The sequence below is a fragment of the Pseudoliparis swirei genome, chromosome 23 (assembly GCF_029220125.1).
Source record: "Pseudoliparis swirei isolate HS2019 ecotype Mariana Trench chromosome 23, NWPU_hadal_v1, whole genome shotgun sequence".
NCBI lineage: Eukaryota > Metazoa > Chordata > Actinopteri > Perciformes > Liparidae > Pseudoliparis > Pseudoliparis swirei.
The window spans coordinates 9,558,348-9,578,063 of NC_079410.1; the positions used below are offsets into that span (position 1 = coordinate 9,558,348).

Sequence of the window (19,716 nt, forward strand, 5' to 3'; positions counted from 1 at the left end):
TGTTTGCCGTTTCTCTGTGTAGTCGCTGCACATAGTGAGGCTGTGTGTCTCGGGAGGAGGAGGAGGAGGCATTCTTGTTTCATACACAAACTGTTCAGTGCCAGAAGGTCAGATGCCGTTTGACCTTTTGGCTCAAACCTTAATTAAGCAATAGTGGATAAGTTTTATCACAATCTGTTTAATAGGTTCCTGTGCATGTCTGCAAATGTAAATATTGTGTTACGTCCTCCAAATTTAACTTAGTGACTCGAAGCTTTCCACCACAGCCATCTTCAGAAAAAGGGGAACTTGTCACAAAAGGTTGCATGTTTTCCTCCGATGTGTCCCAGAGGTCAGTCATTGTCCAGGTGACTAATACCTGGACAAGAGAACCGCTCCACCCTGGATGAGTTCTGGCTGGCGGCCTTCGTTGCATAATACAACTACTTTTCATCGTGAAGCATCCAAGTCAGGTGAACTCCCGTCTGCTCTTCGTCCACAAACTGCAATCGACTCATTTTCCAGACAATGATGAAATGATGTCTTGACATAAAATCCATATTTTTAGACTTATTCCACTTTGCAATACCCTGGTAAGAAGATGACATTCAGAGCCGCTGTGGAATCACAACACTGCTATGTAGACGAGAAGAACTTTACTTATTGCCGTAGGATAAAGAGGTGACTTTTAATGGAGACTGAATTCAGCATGTTACTCTCTATTTGCTCGTAATTAAGAACGCACTGTGTGAAGATTTTTTTTTAAAGCCTTCAATATTTAGAAGGTTTATCCAATATGGGTGAAAAACACTCCATTGCAAACATGGAGAAACAAAATTCAACAAATGCGTAATAAATAAATAAATAATTGAAAGCACATAAACATGTATAACAGTCCAACCCAAACAAAAACAAAACAAGATTCTAGTAACAGACAATTCAGGCTACTGTGGGATTGTGTGTTTGAAGACGAGTTAGTTTAGTAGCCACGCTGCAGCCCTTCATCAGTCTCACCCTCTTAGGTTTTCACAGGATATCATGTAGACAAATCAAAGATATTGCTAGATCCCAAAACACCCAAAGCCTAGTTAGCACTCACTTCTACATTTGTCCCACAACACATCAAGGTCCACGAAATGCTCTTGTGCTCCTGACATGACGGCTTCTGCCTGGGAGACGAGCCAGGAAGTAACATTCATCCGTCAGGGGCGTGGTTGTGCATTCCCTTGACCTGAAGGGCCGATCGGGGCCCGGGGGGAACGGTCCGGGGAGGCCGACGTGGATCCAGGCGCAAACAGGGCGGCGGCAGCGTTCCCGTTCTCTTGTGTTGGAGGCCGTGGGGGCAGCGGGCTGCGCGGGGGTCCGGCAGGAGGAGGAGGGGGCGAGCGAGGAGCCTCTGCCGAGTTCCCCCTCACACTGACGTGCTCCCATCCTCCCTGGGGAGTCCAAACACACACAAACGGCAATAAGTGGCTTGTTTGCTCATGACTTTACTCGTGTACACAAGAGGGCGCCAACAGGGACCTACTGGAAACCAAATGAAACCTCACAGAATGAAAATATACAAAGTCCTCAGACTACAGCACTACAAATGAAAATAGTTCAATGTGTAGCTTGGTAACTGCACTGTGTGAGCTGTTTTTAATGGTTTATTTAATAAGGGATTGTGCACATTGATAAAAACATTTCAGTAAATGTGCCAGCCAGTTAGCCAAGAGGCTATTTTTCATCTGTAGTCCCAAAGTATTAAGTATTGAAAGACATTAACATTGTTGATTTTTCCCCAAAAGAAAAATATATATTTCTTTAAAAGTATATAGCTTTTTTTCAATTCCACGAGTGCCGACAATAAATGCTTATATTAAAAAGGTCAAACGTATGTGTTTGTTGTTGAACTTTTCTTCTTTTCTTCCCATTTAAATGTAGATTAGAGGGGGTATACTTAATGATGGTGTACTCACCCCTATACCGTAGTCCCAGGACTGGCCCTCGGGCTGCATGGGGCCCACCCCCAGCCTGTGGCAGACGGCTCCAGGACGCTCAGCCGAGAAGCCTGGAACTCCCTCGGCTATGATCCACACCTGGAGAGACAACAGCACAGAACACGAGCCATTTATGGTTTCTCAAAACGGATATAGTTTTCACTAATATATGTATTAAATATATATCCTGCCGACTGCTGATACAACTAAACAAGTGTCTGACCTGGTCCAGCGGTCCCACAGAGACCTTGGTGACGTTGTTCGAGATGAGCTCCCAGGCTGAGCCCTGAGGGTAGCTGGGGGTGAGGCCCTGTCTGATCCACAAGTTACCTGTATAAAGATAAGATATCGGTGAACTGGATTTTCTAATGAAGTTTCTGAAAAACATGTACGTTTGCTGTACCGTTTTCATCCACAGCGAAGACAGAGGTCCTCCCAACAGACAGCTGTCTGAGGGTCTGCCTGAGGGGAGACGGGATGTGGTACCAGCATTCTCCTGTAGGGGGACGAGAGCGCTGCAGAGTTTACCGCCTTGTTCCCAAACAATAACAGTGCTGCATACAGGATGGATGGTGACAACAGCTTCACATCTTCAACCGACCTGCAGGGTTCTGAGGGGAGACCGACCCTCGGTAGAACACAGCTCTGTCCTTTGCGATGGCCCACACCTGGTTTGCTCCGCCGATAGAGATGGACTTAAACGGCTGGTCGGTGCCGACGTGCAGCCAGGAGCTTCCCTGTGGGGTCAGACACACTGGAGTTAGAGAGATGTTTGCAGAGAACAAAACCAATATAAACACTTTGAAGGAATTACAATGACGTCATTGTTATCAGGACATATGAATCAAAGATCGAGGAATATAGAAATCGTTCCTGCTGCACTCACTGTGAATCTCTCTTGAGATCTAAAAGTATCGACATGTTGAGAATTTTTTCTTCAGCAAATCTCACCGCAGGATTTTGGGGGCTGACACCCAGCCGACACAGGACGTCTCCCTTGTCGCTGAGGGCCCAGACGGGGACCTGCTCCATCCGGCTCTGAGCCAGGCACGGCATCAAGGAGACGTCACTGAGGCGGATGGGAGGGACCTGCTGCCATGGACCTCTCAATGTGATCTTACACTTCCTGCACGCAGAATATAGAGGATTATTTTAAAAGCCAAAGAAAGTGAGTTGCAAACCACAGAGATGTGAGCGAGTGTGTGTGTTTGATTACCTCGTCCATCTTCTGCGCCGGACAAAGTCTTTCATGGTTTTGTGGCCATGAAACGTCCTGTGGGAGGGAGGTCAGTCAGACAAACGGGACCCCTCTGTTTCTGACGATGCAGATATTTGACATCGTCAGAGATGATAATAATAACGTACGTGGGGAAGTCTGCCGCGTACTGCCAGCCTTCTTTGTCCGTTCCTCCAGGGACGTTGTCGTCCACAGCCCACTCCGACACCTGAAAGACAGATTAGTGGGGGAGAATAAGCCGGGGATGAAACAAGAAATCAAACGCGGTTTCAATCCCACCTACCCAGGACCACTGAGGGGAGGGCGGGTGTGTCTTTCCTTTGCTGCACTCCTTCAGTCCGCTCTCATCACTCCACATAGGCCGGTCAGTAGGAAGTCCTCTGGAGGCAAAAAACCCCAGAACGTTTATGTTTTCAGAGTAGTCCCAGACCTGTCAACAGCTGCGATGATTAAAGACATTTGTACAAGATGAAATGCTCCTACTTGTCTGCATATCCTGTCATAGGGTTCCACCTTTGATTCTCATACACATGGACACTCCTCACATCCGTCTGCTGGTGCAGCTGAACTGCAGATCCTGCCGTGAACACAAGCATGCACACACATGTAATGCTAGCAATGACTTTGCTACAGATGCAACAGATGCTTTAGCATTTGCACACAAAACTACATGCTTGAAGCAAGAAGATTGATTATTTATTTTGTGTTAGCAAGTAAATAACTATATAAGTGACATACATTTGGTATTTAAAGAAAACAGCTCTGGTTTCTTGTACCAATTATAGAGTATGGATCAAAACAAATGTAAAGTAACATGGCTTTTAAGAGAATCTAACAGTGAGAAGTTTTACTTGCAAATATTTTCCATGTTTACTTAAGCAGTTATTACACAGTCACAGATCAATTTTACTGGGCCACTTATAAAAAGGATTTCTACACACACTGAAACGATTCAACACTTCTTTATGCTCACATTTTTCAAGGAGTAGGAATAAAAGTTTCAATGCACACAATATCCTTATTTCTCTCAAATTGTGTGAACAAAGGAGCTTGAATCAGTGTTGGCGAAGACTTCTCTTGTCCACTTGACAGGTGTGGCTCATTAAGACGCTGATTAAACAGCATCGTTATCACACAGGTGTGCCTCGTCACACTAAAAGGCCACTACAGTTTTAAGTGGAGTTAACCATTTGCATGCTGACTGCAGGAACGCCAACAGAGCTGTTGTTCATGAGCTAAATGTTAAAGATCCTGAAGCCCATTGAGGTGCCATTGATCTGCTCCCATCACCTCATGCTGCAGCACGGATCTGCACACAATAGGCCCTTTTCACAGCAGCCTACTGGGCACATCGGCGCAGATTAAACACAGGTGTAATCAATAACATTAATTAATGCGTGGGCCTGGGAATGCACACATCTGTTCACTGGAAGGACTGAGACGCACGAATCAAACAGTATTGCTGCCGTCTTTATGTAAATTACACCTGTTTACCCTGCTATGAAGTGTCAACATGACTGCTGGGAAAAAAGGTTTATTCCTTGGAGCTGAAGAGAAACAGCAGGGCTTATTAATGTGAAGAGCCCAGGCCACACATGTGTAATAATAATAATAATAGTGTCTAATCAGAATCTGGATGTGCCAAGCCCCTCTGGTGGATGGATCAAGTGCACACTAACTCAGATTTAAATACATTTATACAAAAACTTAAAGAGAAATAAGCCTTTTATCTGCATATAGACAGTCTGAATTATTATGGAAGCAAAAAACTAAGTGTTAATATTTTTCCTCAGGTTATGAACATTAGGGATATGATTACTGAATTGGTTTTGAGTTTGTGAGACACATATGGGTTAGTTTACCCGGGCTGGGCTGTTGCTCATAGCGCCCACTGTAGACCCAGGCGGCGCCGTCCCACCCGATGCCCCACACCAGCCCCAGACTGTTAGACTCTACACAGCGCAGGTGACCCGGGACCTGCCGCCAGAACCTGCAGCACCACACAGCGGAAGCACCCGGTGTTAGCCATGTTATTGTTGGCACACAGAGACAAGGTGCTGCCATAGAGTATGGAAGAGATTTGACCATGCAGAGCAGTATGTTAGCAAGTTAGTGACGTGTCGAATTAAGACGACGTTGGCACAAAAAAAAGCTGATGAAGAAACTAGATCTACCGGAAAGAGAGAGAATGAAAACAGGCAGACAGAGTCTACCATTTGGTATCAAGTCTCACATGAGGTCACAGGCCAGTGTGTGTGCAGATGCTTCCAGAGAGAAGGACGGCTCGTGGACCATGATGTCTCCCTTTGAGGTCGTGGACCACAGGGCCTGTCTGGATGAGGGTCCTGTGATCCCTCGACACTCACAGCAACAGTCAGACAACAGGCACAACTAAACACACAGGACAGACCCAGAAACAACGGGCAATGGGATCAGCAATGAGCTTCAGCTGGGAAGTGTAAATACAACTCGAGTAAAAGATGAAACCATCTGCCTAACATGCAACACGCTCAGATGCATTTCCTCTGGAAATACTTTTCTGTGCAACCGTTACCCAGTCATTCATGTCCTTTTCAGTTTGTGCTGCCAGAATCAGAGGCCACCTCTGTTTGGTCCTTTGGGTGGTGTACACAGCAAAGGCATAGTGGCAGTCCATGACCACTGGAACCAGCGCTGTCACTTCATGTATCAACACATTAAGGTACTGGGGGGAGGAAAAAAGGTGAAAAATGAGGAGTGAACAGCCGTGAGTGGACAGGTGAGACTGTAACTGACCGTGACCAACCTTTTTCTCATCATACTGTGTGTAGTAGACAAAGAAAATGCTGTCCTTCCTGCCATCAGACACGCTGGACTGCTCAAGGGCAACGCCCACATCCACCCAGCGCTGAGGCTTCAAGTCTCTCCACCAGCGCAACGCACCTTTACGCACCCACACCGACTGGCGAGGGAAACGGGGAGGATGCGACCACATGGAGAGGAGGTATGCTCAATCCGAGGCAGAACGGAGGAGTTTAAGAGGGAGTGTGAAACGCGAGCAGTCTTACGTGGCTTTTCTCCAGCGGTTTCTTGCTGATCTCCTCTCTGTGATGCTGCTGCTCGCTCCACGCTGCCGACTGCACTGGAGTCAGAGACAGGGAGCTGGTGAGAGGACCTGACAGACAAGTCAGACGTTTAGACAGACAGACAGAGATGACACACACAGTATATCTCTATCCATGTAAAAGCACGACCACACAACACAGAGTACAACAGATGAACAGATATAAACTGACATTCAACATAATGTGATCAAATATGCGACATCGATTCCCCTGAGGCGTTACCTCACTACATTGACATTGCAATTTTCACAAGCCATCATCTTACCTCCAGATTTAACAACATGCTAGTTTTTTTGGCCGATTGTTCGACATTTATTTGTCGGTAAATAGACATAAGTACTTAAACTGCCTGCATACTGGCTGCCCATGTACCTGTGGGACTAAGCCAGCTGATCTGAGAACTTGCGTCCACATCGCAGCCTCCACCAGAGATCCAGGTCCACACCGGGGCGTCCTCTTCTCCAACACCCTGAGCGGTCCCCAGAGTCCCATGGGCGCCCGACGAAGGCCCCGCCGCCTGTGCACATCGAGCCGCCTCGGCTCCCTCCAAATCCACATTCATCCAGGGGACGTCGTGTCCTGCAGTCTCGGGGGTCGGGAGTATCGGAGCTGGGGACGGCTCCTTGACTTCTTGCTTTGTGACGGGGAGTTGGGGAGTGGAGGTTTTGTCCCGGTCGGACACCAGGCTGTTGATGAAGCTGTCGCTTGCCGGGATAAACGGTTTGGGGGCATCCTGTTGTAAGGCCGAGGGAGGGTCCTCTGTTTTCAGGGGAGGTGGAGGTGTTTCATTTCCCCCTAAAAGGACAACCGAGGAGGCTGCTGCCTCCAGGACCGGGACGTCTTCAGTGGTGTTTTGTGGATCAGGAGGACCCAACTCTGAGTCGGAGTCAGTGCAGCTCAAAAGGGAGCCTTTTGAGGCCTGAGCCAGCTGGTCATCGAACTCACTCCTCTTCCTATCAACAAACACGGATGGACAGAGCAGGAGAAGATAAGGGATATGATCAGATACACTACCGTTCAAAAGTTTGGGGTCACTTAGAAATGTCTTTATTTTTCAAAGAAAAGCACTTTTTTTCATAATAAAACATTAATCAAAAAAACACTATACATTGTGTTGTGTGGGTATTACTATTCTATTCTAGGAACTCTCGGTTTCTAATGAAATATCTCCATATGTATATAGAGGCCATTTCCATCCATCTCCAGTCCAGTAATGTTAATGTGTGTTTTGTTTGCTAATAATCTAGGACTAATGTGTCTATTAGAGAAAACCCTTGTGCATTATGTTAGCACAGCTGAAAACAGTATTGCTGGTGATATATAAGCTACAAACTGGCCTCCTTGAGCTTGAAGTCAAAAAGAACAAAATTAATACTTCAAATAATCTTTATTTAACCTTGTCAATGTCAATTTTATATTTATTTCAATTTTCAATTCATTTCAATAAATAAAATAAAGTTTTTTTCATGGAAGACACGAAATTGTCTGGATGACCCCAAACTTTTGAACGGTAGTGTATGTTGCATCACAAGATTCAAGGGGATTAAACTTGATGGTTTATTCGCACAGACCTGGGTGGGATGACCCCTTTACTATTCCCCCATTGGGCAGAAACAGGAATCCAGCCGCTCCCACTGGGTTCAGACAGCGTCACGCCCATCCTGGAATACAGGCCTCGGTCCTCACCGACCCCCCACACCTGAGAAGAGAGAAGAAAACAATGTAGAACAACAAAGAGGAAACACAACAATCACACACACACACACACGCACAGTGACGTTTTTCCCCCAGAAAAATTCATTAAATAAGGACATTCAGTATCAACTTATAACTAATAGGATATAAATGGCAGAATCCTGTCCAATAAAATAGAATCACACTCGTCTTCACTCTCAGTGACACGAGTAGGTCACAGGCAACTGTTACTTTATAAGGCCATATACTGTAACACTGGCACCTGCCACCTCACACGTATCCATAATTATCCATATCCAACCCTGAAATATGAAATATGGGATATGATGACGACGGCTTGGCCAGCTTCTAATTAGAGAGTCTCCCGTACGTCAAGCCAGTAGGAATATAGTCGGTGGATATATAAGGCTGGGCCTGAGGGGCTGCTGCCGGGACATTGGCTGGGACGGCTGGCTGGACTCGTGTTACAGGGCGGCTGCGGGGCAAGACTCGAGGCCAGAGGTAGAAGGGTGTGGCGGGGGGGGGAGAGACAGAAGGGGAGGAGGTGTGAGGTGTTGGTTTGCAGTGCTAGCAAAGTCCTCAGCAGTGAGATACAGAGAGAAAGCCCCTCCCCCTCCCCCGACCCCAACCCTGATCTGGCTCGTCCTGAAACCAGATCCAAAAGCTGAGGGTAAAGTGAATCGATCAGAGGGGAAGCAGCTGGAGTGAACTGGAAACACTCCAGTAAGGTGGCAAGGAATCAAGAAGGAATGATAACGTCAAACAAAATTATTGATAACAAAATGTAATTGACAAAGAACACTCCAGCAGGCCTGTGTCTCACACGTTTAAGTGTTATGGTTTCAAGAAATATTTCTTCCTCAAAAAACTGATGACATTGTTGAACCTACATGTTTGTTCTATAAACACAATTACATTCGTATACCTTAAAGGGGAAACTCAATACATTGTGAGATGGCTCTCATCCAAAAGGTGTGACGGTGGAATGATCAAGAGAAATCTTCTCACCTGCTCGTTGAGTCCGACATCCACCACCATCATCTCCCCTCCGATGCTGATCCAGCCGGAGCCACAGGGGTTGTGGGAGTTCACGCCACGCCTGAACCACACCTGGAAACACACGCACACACACACACACACACACACATAGGTTACATCACAATGATCAACAGCTGGTCGGAGTGTGAGGAGTATTGATTCACCTTGTAGTCTTTAGTGACCACCCAGACCACGCTAACTCCAACAGCCACATGAAGCGCTTCAACCTCCTTTCCTGGTGATTCCACCTCCACCCACGATATGCCTGACGGAGGACAAATGCTGCATGTTTACTGACACAGCGTGACGTATTGAATCTCAGCAGGCCGTCATCTTTACTGTGGTAGTTTAAGTTAGGCTGTGTAAACTGTTCTGCTCGACAAAGCCAACACAGCTTTCATGGCACCTTTTGTTCAAGTGACGTTTAAGCTTAAACCATCATATTTTACTTATTTTAAAAACATACAGATGTATTGCTGCTGATTATCTTTGCAGTGTCGTTTATATATAGCTTATTTGCTTTGGTTCCCACATGACAACACCACAGGCTCTGGTGACACTTTCACCTGAGGCTAGTCAACTTTTCATCAGTATCCATTTTTCTACGTACTTTTTTAGGGACAGTATATGTCGGAGGAAAAATCCTAATCATTGTCCTGTTAGGATATAATAGCTTGCGCAACTCTTGATATACACTACCGTTCAAAAGTTTGGGGTCATCCAGACAATTTCGTGTCTTCCATGAAAACTCACTTTTATTAATCAAATGATTTGAAAATTGAATAGAAAATATAGTCAAGACATTGACAAGGTTAGAAATAATGATTAATATTTGAAGTATTGATTTTGTTCTTCAAACTTCAAGCTCAAAGGAAGGCCAGTTGTATAGCTTATATCACCAGCATAACTGTTTTCAGCTGTGCTCACATAATTACACAAGGGTTTTCTAATCATCCATTAGTCTTCTAAGGCGATTAGCAAACACAATGTACCATTAGAACACTGGAGTGATAGTTGATGGAAATGGGCCTCTATACACCTATGGAGATATTTCATTAGAAACCAGACGCTTCCACCTAGAATAGTCATTTACCACATTAACAATGTAGAGTGTGTATTTTTGATTAATGTTATCTTTATTGAAAAAACAGTGCTTTTCTTTGAAAAATAAAGACATTTCTAAGTGACCCCAAACTTTTGAACGGTAGTGTACCATTTGTCTACATGGACAGGTTCAAAAGGGGGGTGACGAGACACCAATGATGACCGAAATGTCCTGGGTTCATCTTAATGGACTTAAGCCAGAGATGATCAATACGAGACCCCCTATCATTGCTCTCCGCTTGTGTAGATCAGCTCGAGTAGATCATACACTGATATTATTCTACTGGGCTTCTGTAAAAAACTTGGACTGAACCACAGCAGTAATTTCTCAGAGATTCCTGTTCCAGTTTTGAATGTTTCAAGACTTGTTTGTACTTAGCTCATGGTTGATTACTTGTAAACTTATTCCTGCAATAAAGTGTTATAAGAACACCATGCTTTAACTAATTGTGACTTCTCACAAGGTAACAGAACATTAATTTCCACCACAGTATATATTAAAAGGTACCTCATATACTATGATGCTGTGACAAAAATCCCAAGCGCTTTAGATGAAGAGACACTAAGGTCATATCCTGACACAGTTCCCACAATTTCAAAATCATCCCACCAGAGGGAGTGTTCAAGAAAAGAACAAAAGGAGGATAGATAAGACTTAGTGGGAAATGATTTAGGTGTAAATGTGAATGACAGTGAATACTGACCAGTCGGGCTGTCCAGGCTGAGGCCAGTACGGACCAGCAGGTTCCCATCCCACAGTAATGCCCACAGGAGGTCTCCGGGGCCGGCCGACAACTGAGCCACCTCCTTGGGCACTTCTACCTCCTCCCATCCGGAGCCCTCTGGGACCCGAGGGTGGATGCCCTCCCTGAACCACACCTGGCACAGCATGATCCATAAGCATATAGATCATCAATAGAGCTTCAAATTGATGCTTACTTTTATACCATATAAACAGGATTCAGAGCACCTTTAAGTTTGACAGTGTCGATTGTATGAAGTCATACTGCCCTCTTGTGGCCAGAGATGTGAGGTGAACTGCACTAAAAAGCAGCTTGTTGCCCGAATATCTGACAGACCTACATTAGAAGCATTTTATCTCATGTTAGGCTGTATGAGTGGACTGTTCAGCAGCAGTGTAGCGGTTGTCTAGAGGGCGATACACTCCATCAACTTTTACAATCATAACACACGTGTTTTCTAATCAACCCCAGGGTTGCAAATTCTCAAAACCATCGCGAGGGGATCATGGAATCCTTCACTCTAGCTAAGTGTATTTCACATGCACTAAATCATTCATTGGTCCAGCAGACTGACCTCTCCTTGTTGGGACACGGCCCAGAGGTAGGGATACCTTCCAGACTGGTCGCTCATCTCCCAACCACCACAGCTTATGTCACAGAGGGGCAGCGGGGGCTTCCTGGGATAGTCCAGGGGAATCTGCAGAAAGACCGTGGCTTTGTTTGAATCTTCAGTCGGACCTGTGCTCAACTTTTCGACACAGATGTTTCTAGAACCAGAGAGTGTCCACACCTTTGCCCAGGTGCCTTGTGCTGTGTATCTCCTGTAGCGGATCCACCGCCTGCGACGAACACAAGAGTTCCACTTCTTGTCCGGGGAGAAGTTGGCGGGGAAGTCGACTGCATACTCCCATCCCTAAAGAGACGCACAAACAGAGCCTCACTGGAGTAGGATGTCAAGCGTGGTCGCACAATTTATATCACGTGCATCAACAATGAGAAAGACAGGAAGCCAGATTGATGCATAGACATACATAAAAAAAAGATGATATGCTATTTCTTACCCCGGTCTGGTTGGGTTCTCCACAGCTCTGGTCCACATACCAGTCTCCCTCCCACTCCCAGCTGCGGGAGGGCAGTTCAAAGCTGTGGAGTGGTTGAGGAGTCATGCCGGTCACGTCGCTCCACGGCCAGCGGTCGGTGGGCAGCAGTGTGTCCGTGAAGCTGTCCACCGGGTTCCACCTCTGGAAACACACACAGAGTAAGGCGTTTGAGCCTTAACGATAGACAGCGTCTCGTTTGTAAGCGTCCCGACATACCTGGTTTTCATAAGTCTCCTCCCGGTAGCGGATGGAGGTCTCACTGGGCACCACGTTGAGGTAAACACGGTGGTCGCAGCCGATGCCCCAGCAGCGACTCTTCCCCGCTGCGACCCGCTTCAGCTCCAGCAGCAGGTCATCTGCACGCTCCCAGCGCTGGCCAGCCGTGGAAAGGCTGTACACCCTGCCGTACACATCCACGGCCCACAGCAGCGTGATGGGCATGGTCGCCCCTGAATGGAGACAGCAAGACAGCACTAATCTTTCCATATGTATTTCATGCACTTAGCGTTATTGATATCCTGAAGAGCCACAGCCTGGAGTAAAGGCTGCATTTACATTCACCCTTGAATATGAATAAGAACAAGGATTAAAGACATGAAACAACTTTTTCTATTATTATGTTACAACTTTACTCTCAAAGTTTGGACTTCAGTCTTGAATTTGGTCTTATACTTTTTTTTCTTACTTTTTCTCAAAATTGTGAGATTCATTTGGGAATTTTCTTGTTCTATCCACTGAAACGTGTCAACGGGCTTTTAACTTGAAATTCCAAACCGGAAGTTTGTCGTTTATTCTGACTGCCTAACCTGACACTGGACTGACACTAATCCGCTCCAATATTGACAGTCACTACGCCTCGATACACTCAAACAGGCCTGTGCGCGGTGTATTGACATACCATGCAATATTAATTATTATGATGTCAACCAGCTGCGTGCACTTTATTCTCATTCAGAAAGACGAAACTTGTGTCTGTAAGAAGAGTAAACAGCGCACATCACACTAGACAGTCGTTTATTTGATGCAATTTCCTAAAATCAACTTAACCTTTGCGTCTGCAGTGTATCTTTACACGCACGCACGCGCACGCACACAGCAGTCAAACATCACCTGAATATAGGTGTCCGATCCGCGGTTGTCAAGGGAATATCAACACGCGCGACGTGACATCAGGTGCAGCAGCCGACAGCTGTCATCTCCCGAGGCGCACGCTAGGACACGTTCAGAAACCCCGGTTAGTGAACGGCACGAGGAAGTTAAAAACGTGCAATGCAGCGGCGAAAAACACACACATGGAGTCTGAATGCCGCAAAGTCGTCTATAAGCTGTTTGCATCTCCAAGGGGTCAGGCATCGGTCCGCCGACCTTCGGAGACGTTCAACCACACCGCCATCACTTACACACGAGGCTCTGTCGCGAGCAGCCCCCTTCGGAGACGAAAAGTAAAGTCATTCATGCATATTCCGCCTGTGGTGTTTAATTCCCGTTGCGGGACCGGAGGAATGCTCCGTCTAACTCCCGAGACCACAACAGGAAATGGAGGAAGCGCCGCTCTGATTGGTTGAAGCTCTTGCAGGAGCGCGGGATCTCGTTCTCCTATTGGTGGAACCAGATGAGCTCCTTCTACTTTTTTTTCTTCTTCTTCTTTTTCCGACACCCCGCTGCTTGACTCGCATATATTAATAATGTATTCAGCGTCAGATGAATTATTGAAGCACGAGGTTGGTTTTACATGTTTGGCTACAGTTCGGAATATTTCATTGCAAACCAACAGCTAGGTCAACAAAAGGTTCCTAATAAATAAGTACATTTACTCAAGTGCTATAGGCCCGCTTAAGTAGGTTTGTAGGGACTTTTTATTTACTTGAGTATATGCAACCGTATACTTTTACTCAATCTCAGAGGCTTTTCACTTTACTATATTTGTCTGACAGCATTGTTACTTTTTAGATCACACTTAGATCATACCATTCCTGTCCGGTTAAGTAATTAAGTATCTCAACATTTGGTCATACATAATTAGATTGTTAAAATAAATTGAAGGATTAAGTGCTCCTTTGTGTGTTAAGATACATAATAATTAAAGAGGTATTTTAAAAAAACTGTGAAAACAGAGCGGTGGAGTTTTTAGAGATGGTATAATATGATGCATTGCTAACCAACAGTATATAAAATAGCTACAATTAACACAGCAACAGTACTAACATGTACGATACATAATAATCCAAAAACATAATCTTCAAGGGTGAACAACAACTATGCTGGACAGATCCCTCGTCCTTGGGGGTCACAGGCTTAGCACCTTGGACAGAGGCAACAGTCATCATATAAATATATGTATTTATTATTATTAAATAATATATATATTTATATGACTGACTAAATCTTTGAACTCTGACTGAATATGAGGATGTGAATCCAATAATAGATACATGGAGGGTAACCCACTCATAATAAGGATGGCAAAAAACCAGCCCAATGGCCAATCAAAACCAGCCCAATGGCCAATAAAACCAGCCCAATATCAAAACTCAAAAAATGCCCGTGCGTGCCAAACCATATACACTGCTTTTAAAGTCCAACAGCATTGCTATCATTGCCAAATGTATTGTAATATCTACAAAGTAACACCAAATGTTTAGTATGCCAGCATTAAAAGCAGTTTTCCCTTAACAGTTATTTCACCTAGGTCCTAAAATGGCCTTTTGTAATTAGATACAGTATATTATCATAAATAAAATGTGTGTATGTGCTGATCTGGAGTCAGTTTGGTAGGATTTGGGTATAAATAAATTATTTCATTTAAAATATGGATTTTTATTTAAAGATATTCATGTATTTTGCATGCAAAATAGGTCTACCTGAACCAGCGGACAAAAAATTCAACCCGCGGCAACACTTCAAAAGTAGCCCAATTCCGCGGGAAAACCGCGGACCTGGCAACACTGCTCATGGTGTGTTGGCTCTGCAGTGCACTGCATGCAGCACTGAGCCTATTATTTTCATGTACTGTCGCTTTAAGAATGCGTTCGGTGCGCAGAGGCGCTGCAGCCGCTCGTCACATGATTCTTCTCTCGTGACAATCTAGACAGAAAGGAAAAGCCCCTGTGAGTTCCAGCTGAATTAGAAGACGTTGTGATGACAGACTGCTGTCGTATTAGTGCCAAAGGACTAACCCCGAGGAGCGAAATGGAGTGAAGTTAAGTATAGCCAGGGAGAGTCGGACCATTCCTGTCTTTTTAAAGTGGGCATTTGCGAAATATTTAGATTTGTTGCGTCAAGGAGGACAAAGTTGGCGCATGGAGAGGGACGAAGTTTATTTTTTGCGCATCGTCTTAACCTTTGTTTTTGTCGCCACTGCGTGTCTACCAACGTCACACGGCTTTCCGGACAACCGACGCCAAGTAACCGGAGTTCAGCGTCGCGCCCCAAGGATATAAGAAAAGTTCCGGGCAGACGACGAGCCAACTCGAGGACGCACCACGTCGGCAGAGATGGTGGACAACAAACCTCTTCTTCAGGACAGACCTCCCGCCTACGCCAGCGTCCCGGGGGCGTATGAGTACGGCCCCCCGCCGCAGCCCGGCTACGGGGCCATCCCCTCGCCGGCCCCGCCGCCGCCGCCGCCCTACCCGTACCCCGATGGCAGAGGCAAGTAGCCCCGTTCACGTAGCACACTAACGTGTTCCACATTTACCGGAACCTGCAGCGGGCAGACGGGAAGACCGCTGCCCACTTCCGTCTACGTTTCAAGTCCAGCTTAAAGGTCGCTGGGGGGTCTCGGAGGGTCACACAGGGGGCAGAAAACCAACATGTCTGACTTGAGGAACACAAACCTTGGAGGACAAATACATTTCGGTTATTAGGTGCTCCATTGCCACGCATGCGCAGTAGAGCACTAGCCATGTTTGGTATTATACTGAGCAGCTTTTGCGCGGTGTTAAAGGTCGTGTAGCTTATTATGAGTGCTCAATTCAGCCAAAAGTAACCAATCGGCGTTACAGTCTAATGATTTACAATGTCAACACACAATCTGTTGGGTGTTTTTTTTAAACATTATGTACATTATGACTGCTTTATATGAAGGAATCTTCTGACTGGTTGGATAAGAGCTGCAGTGACAAGGAAGTTACTCTGTCCTAATAGATCTTCTCATTTTGGGTAATAGTTTGTAACTTACTGATTGCTAAATTACATGTTGTCAGTCTTCTGTGAAGATTAAAGTAGTCTCTTGCTGCAATTATTATAGAAGAGTGTATTTTATAGAGCTAAACTGTGATCCATTAGGAGCTGTAGTCCCTCTCACAGGTAGGTGTCCTTATCAGACACGTGTTATAAGCAAGCATGGTTATGGTATCAAAGTGTCCTGTGTCACGGTACTGCAGACAAACACGGGTGGTAAACAACCCACCAACAAAACCAATATGCCCACGGGTCAGTGCTATGAACTTGTGAATGCCCAACTGTCCTACAAACACACTCGCAACACTGACAACAAAGCCAAACATGATATGGTGACATGTTTGATTGTTAAAAACAAACCCAAATATGTTCTCTCAACCACAGGCATCCCACCCGCCCACATGAACCCTGCCATAGCTCAGCAGCCCTACGCTGGGACTTACACCATCATACAACCGTCTGTAGTGGTGGTAGGGGGCTGCCCGGCCTGCAGGTGAGTGTACACACACACACACACACACACACACACACACACGTCACACCCAGATGTGCATGGAGCTGTCGCTTCGCTCACAGTTAAAGATGAGCGTTCTGTGTTTACTGTGACAAAGCCAGTTTTCTGTCTGTCTCATTTGGTGTGTGGGTCTGTCGGTTCCACATTGTGACCATAATTTTCAGTTTTTGAACATGGTTTCACATCAGTGTCACTGAGCCACTGAGTCAACATCCTGCCAGATGATTTCAGCCTCAAACATGTGACGGGAGCAGATCCAGGCCAAGGTGGCTACAGGACGCAGTTTACAAAAACAAAAGCAAATGGAAATAAGATGTCCTTTATATATATATATATATATAAAATATACACACACTAGATCTACTCTTAAGGGCTGGGCAGCTTTTCATTTCCGTAGCAGGATGGTTTATTGTTGTCACGAGGGGAATGAACCCTTCTGTTCACATGGTTAATATGTGCCTGATCGTTTACTGTTAGATATGCTGCTGCCTGACGTTTGATCATACACACACACACACACCAGTCTGCTGTTCATGACCACAGTACATACAACATTCAGAAGTCTTGAGAGTGTCTGGTAGAGTTTTAGTCTGCATTTGCTGGCCAGGTTTACTCGGTCAGTAAAAGCCACAGTTCCTGGCACCACAGGAGAAATACATTGTGTACATGCTCACTGCCCGGCACATGGTGTGGTGTTGTGCCATGGTCGATCAAACACTGTCTTCCTATGTAAGCATGCCGTCTTTTGGAGCTACGGTTAAACCCAGGTCACCCTGCAGAAGAATCTGATGTAATTAAGGACTTTTTATCAAGATTTTTTCGATTGTATCCACACCCCACATTCCAGAAATCCATATATAGGTGAAAAGTCTTATTTACAGCATCAGCATTAGGTGCTTTTCATTTCCCATCTCTTTAGGGTCTAGTTTGAAACATTGCATTTGTTAATTCCTTCTTGAGGCCTGCAGCTGAATTACTGCCCGTGCTGATTGGTGCAGAGCGGTCATGTGACCGTGGTGAGCGCTTTGTTCACTGACTGGATTAAAGCTGCTCGGTGAGCTTCAACTCTGGTGGCTTCACGTTCTGACAGTCATTTGTTATTGTTGGTCTTAATGTCACAGGAGACACGCACCCTCGGTAGGTTGTACTTTAAATTCTCTTAAGATCTTTTGACCCGTTTGCAGTACAACTAATATGTACTCTAAGCCAAATGCGTATCTACCTTTTGTACCTTTTTTTTAAAAGGGCACACTTTTGCACACTATAACTGCGGATGATTTCAAACGAGAGCAGTAACAAATTGGCAAATCTAACTTTGAGTTATTTTAGGTCAGACTCCTACAAAGAGGAGTCTTTCTGATTGTGGTTGACGGTGGAATGTCAGGACATGCTTCAGATTGGAGATAAGGAGAGACTTCAGAGAAGCATCCAGTCGTCCATCACAATGTGATGCTGCTCAGACCATGGCCTTCTTCTCAAAATCCTTTTATGACCTTATATTAATAAGGATGAACAGATTAGAATTTGGTGGTTGGAAGTCACTGTTACACATAACACATTTTTGGCCATACCTCCAATAATTTATTTGCTAATTTTGACAATTTCACACGAATGTCTCACTGGATAAAAGTATGCAGTGATGACACTTTAGATAGACATTGATAAGAGCTAAAACTGGACCTGTTGGTGGAGGCATACAGCCGCCAGGCCGTAATTATAGTTTGTGACTAAAATCCTGAATCCAAGTGTGTGTGTGTGTGTGTGTGTTGCAGAGTTGGTGTCCTGGAGGATGACTTCACTTGCCTGGGGATCATGTGCGCCATCTTCTTCTTCCCCTTTGGTCTCCTTTTCTGCTTCGCACTGCGTCAGAGAAGGTGTCCCAACTGCGGCGCCACCTTCGGCTAGAGGGACCAAACTGCAGCTTGTGCACCTGCCGGTGCTCCCATACACACACACACACACACACATAATCCAGCGTTTGTCTTTTTATTTTGTTATCTTTTCTTAATATTGCACATTGCTGTTGCCATTATGTTATGCTCAACAAATTATCAAGATGATACCGTGAATTATGTTTTATTCGAGGCACGCGTGGAAGTCTATTTTCATCTGCCAGTTGAGGATATATTCTCGCATAATGAGTGTCCAGCTGTTGTCAGTGCCTTCACTACATGCTGAGTGATCAGAGATTCCATCAGTCATGATTTCTCCTGTAGATTTATCTGTTATCCGAGGATCGGAGCAGATTCCTTTGTTATTTTCCAAGCCAAAATGAACGAAAACACGTGCGTACCTTTTTTCCCGTTCTTCCTTTTTGCGCACGGCATAGAATGCTTTGCTTTTTCAAGAAAGGTAAATTTTTTTTTTCCCCGATGTTCGTTTTTGGCTGTCAAATGAAAAAAAAAAAAGCATACAACTTCATCCAAACGATGTAAAGTGTCCCGTCTGAGACGATGGACTCGTTTCAGACAAAGCCTGCACCATTGTGTCTGTTTTTGTCGATTCTATTTCTTGGGGCCATATTTGCACTGATAGTTTTTGACTATTCTGCTGGGTTGTGCTTTTCCAGGGCCAATGCAGACCTCAGGTACACACAATCTGAAACGCCCTCGACTTTACAACCTCAATCAGTTTGACTTCGGGGACTCTTGTGTCAAAGCACAGACTCCTCCTTTAATCTGCAGAGTTTCACTTCGATGAAGCATGCGCAGTCAAAAATGAAAAAATCTGTGTATACCTTCTGGAATTTTATCTTAGTGCTCTGACAAGTCACCCTGCCCCATTCCTCCCAACCTGACAATCAAGTGAGATGGTCTTTGTCCCCGTGTCTCCGTGTCCACGTCTTCCATCTCAGCCAGATGTTATATAACGGTCCTTGGCAGAAGAGAGAGAACCGGGTGGAAGTGATTTTTAAGAAAATCTTGCTTTAGAAAACACTACGCACGCTCTTATGATTGAGGTTCTTACTTTTTATAAATCGGTTACTGTAATTAAAAATGAATGCTACTTATGTTTTTGACTACCTGCTTGATTTCATT

General features: G+C 45.2%; 2 protein-coding genes across 4 annotated transcripts; one reads left to right on the forward strand and one right to left on the reverse strand.

Moving 5' to 3' along the window:
* Positions 1 to 158: 158 nt before the first annotated feature.
* On the reverse strand, positions 159 to 13,499 carry tecpr1b (tectonin beta-propeller repeat containing 1b). 3 transcript variants are annotated; one of them, XM_056408100.1, is made up of 26 exons: positions 13,275 to 13,499; positions 13,093 to 13,193; positions 12,199 to 12,431; positions 11,944 to 12,123; positions 11,673 to 11,795; positions 11,457 to 11,579; positions 10,844 to 11,018; positions 9,200 to 9,300; positions 9,006 to 9,107; positions 7,874 to 8,001; positions 6,675 to 7,255; positions 6,246 to 6,352; positions 5,984 to 6,139; positions 5,753 to 5,902; positions 5,432 to 5,589; positions 5,061 to 5,188; positions 3,682 to 3,775; positions 3,482 to 3,578; positions 3,327 to 3,406; positions 3,178 to 3,234; positions 2,913 to 3,087; positions 2,563 to 2,698; positions 2,365 to 2,457; positions 2,185 to 2,291; positions 1,941 to 2,060; positions 159 to 1,415 (listed from the first exon to the last, which is right to left on the reverse strand). In XM_056408100.1, exons 3-26 carry the CDS (start codon positions 12,421 to 12,423, stop codon positions 1,182 to 1,184), a joined length of 3,630 nt encoding a protein of 1,209 aa, XP_056264075.1. In that variant the 5' UTR covers positions 12,424 to 12,431; positions 13,093 to 13,193; positions 13,275 to 13,499; the 3' UTR covers positions 159 to 1,181. The 3 variants fall into 3 exon arrangements, with proteins under 3 accessions (XP_056264075.1, XP_056264074.1, XP_056264076.1); XM_056408099.1 differs by having other exon boundaries at positions 12,199 to 13,193; XM_056408101.1 differs by lacking the exons at positions 12,199 to 12,431; positions 13,093 to 13,193; positions 13,275 to 13,499 and having other exon boundaries at positions 11,457 to 11,596; positions 11,944 to 12,034.
* A 1,552-nt stretch (positions 13,500 to 15,051) lies between these two features.
* bri3 (brain protein I3) lies at positions 15,052 to 19,688 on the forward strand. Its single transcript, XM_056407902.1, has 3 exons — positions 15,052 to 15,633; positions 16,549 to 16,657; positions 18,451 to 19,688. Exons 1-3 carry the CDS (start codon positions 15,477 to 15,479, stop codon positions 18,581 to 18,583), a joined length of 399 nt encoding a protein of 132 aa, XP_056263877.1. The 5' UTR covers positions 15,052 to 15,476; the 3' UTR covers positions 18,584 to 19,688.
* Positions 19,689 to 19,716: the final 28 nt, after the last annotated feature.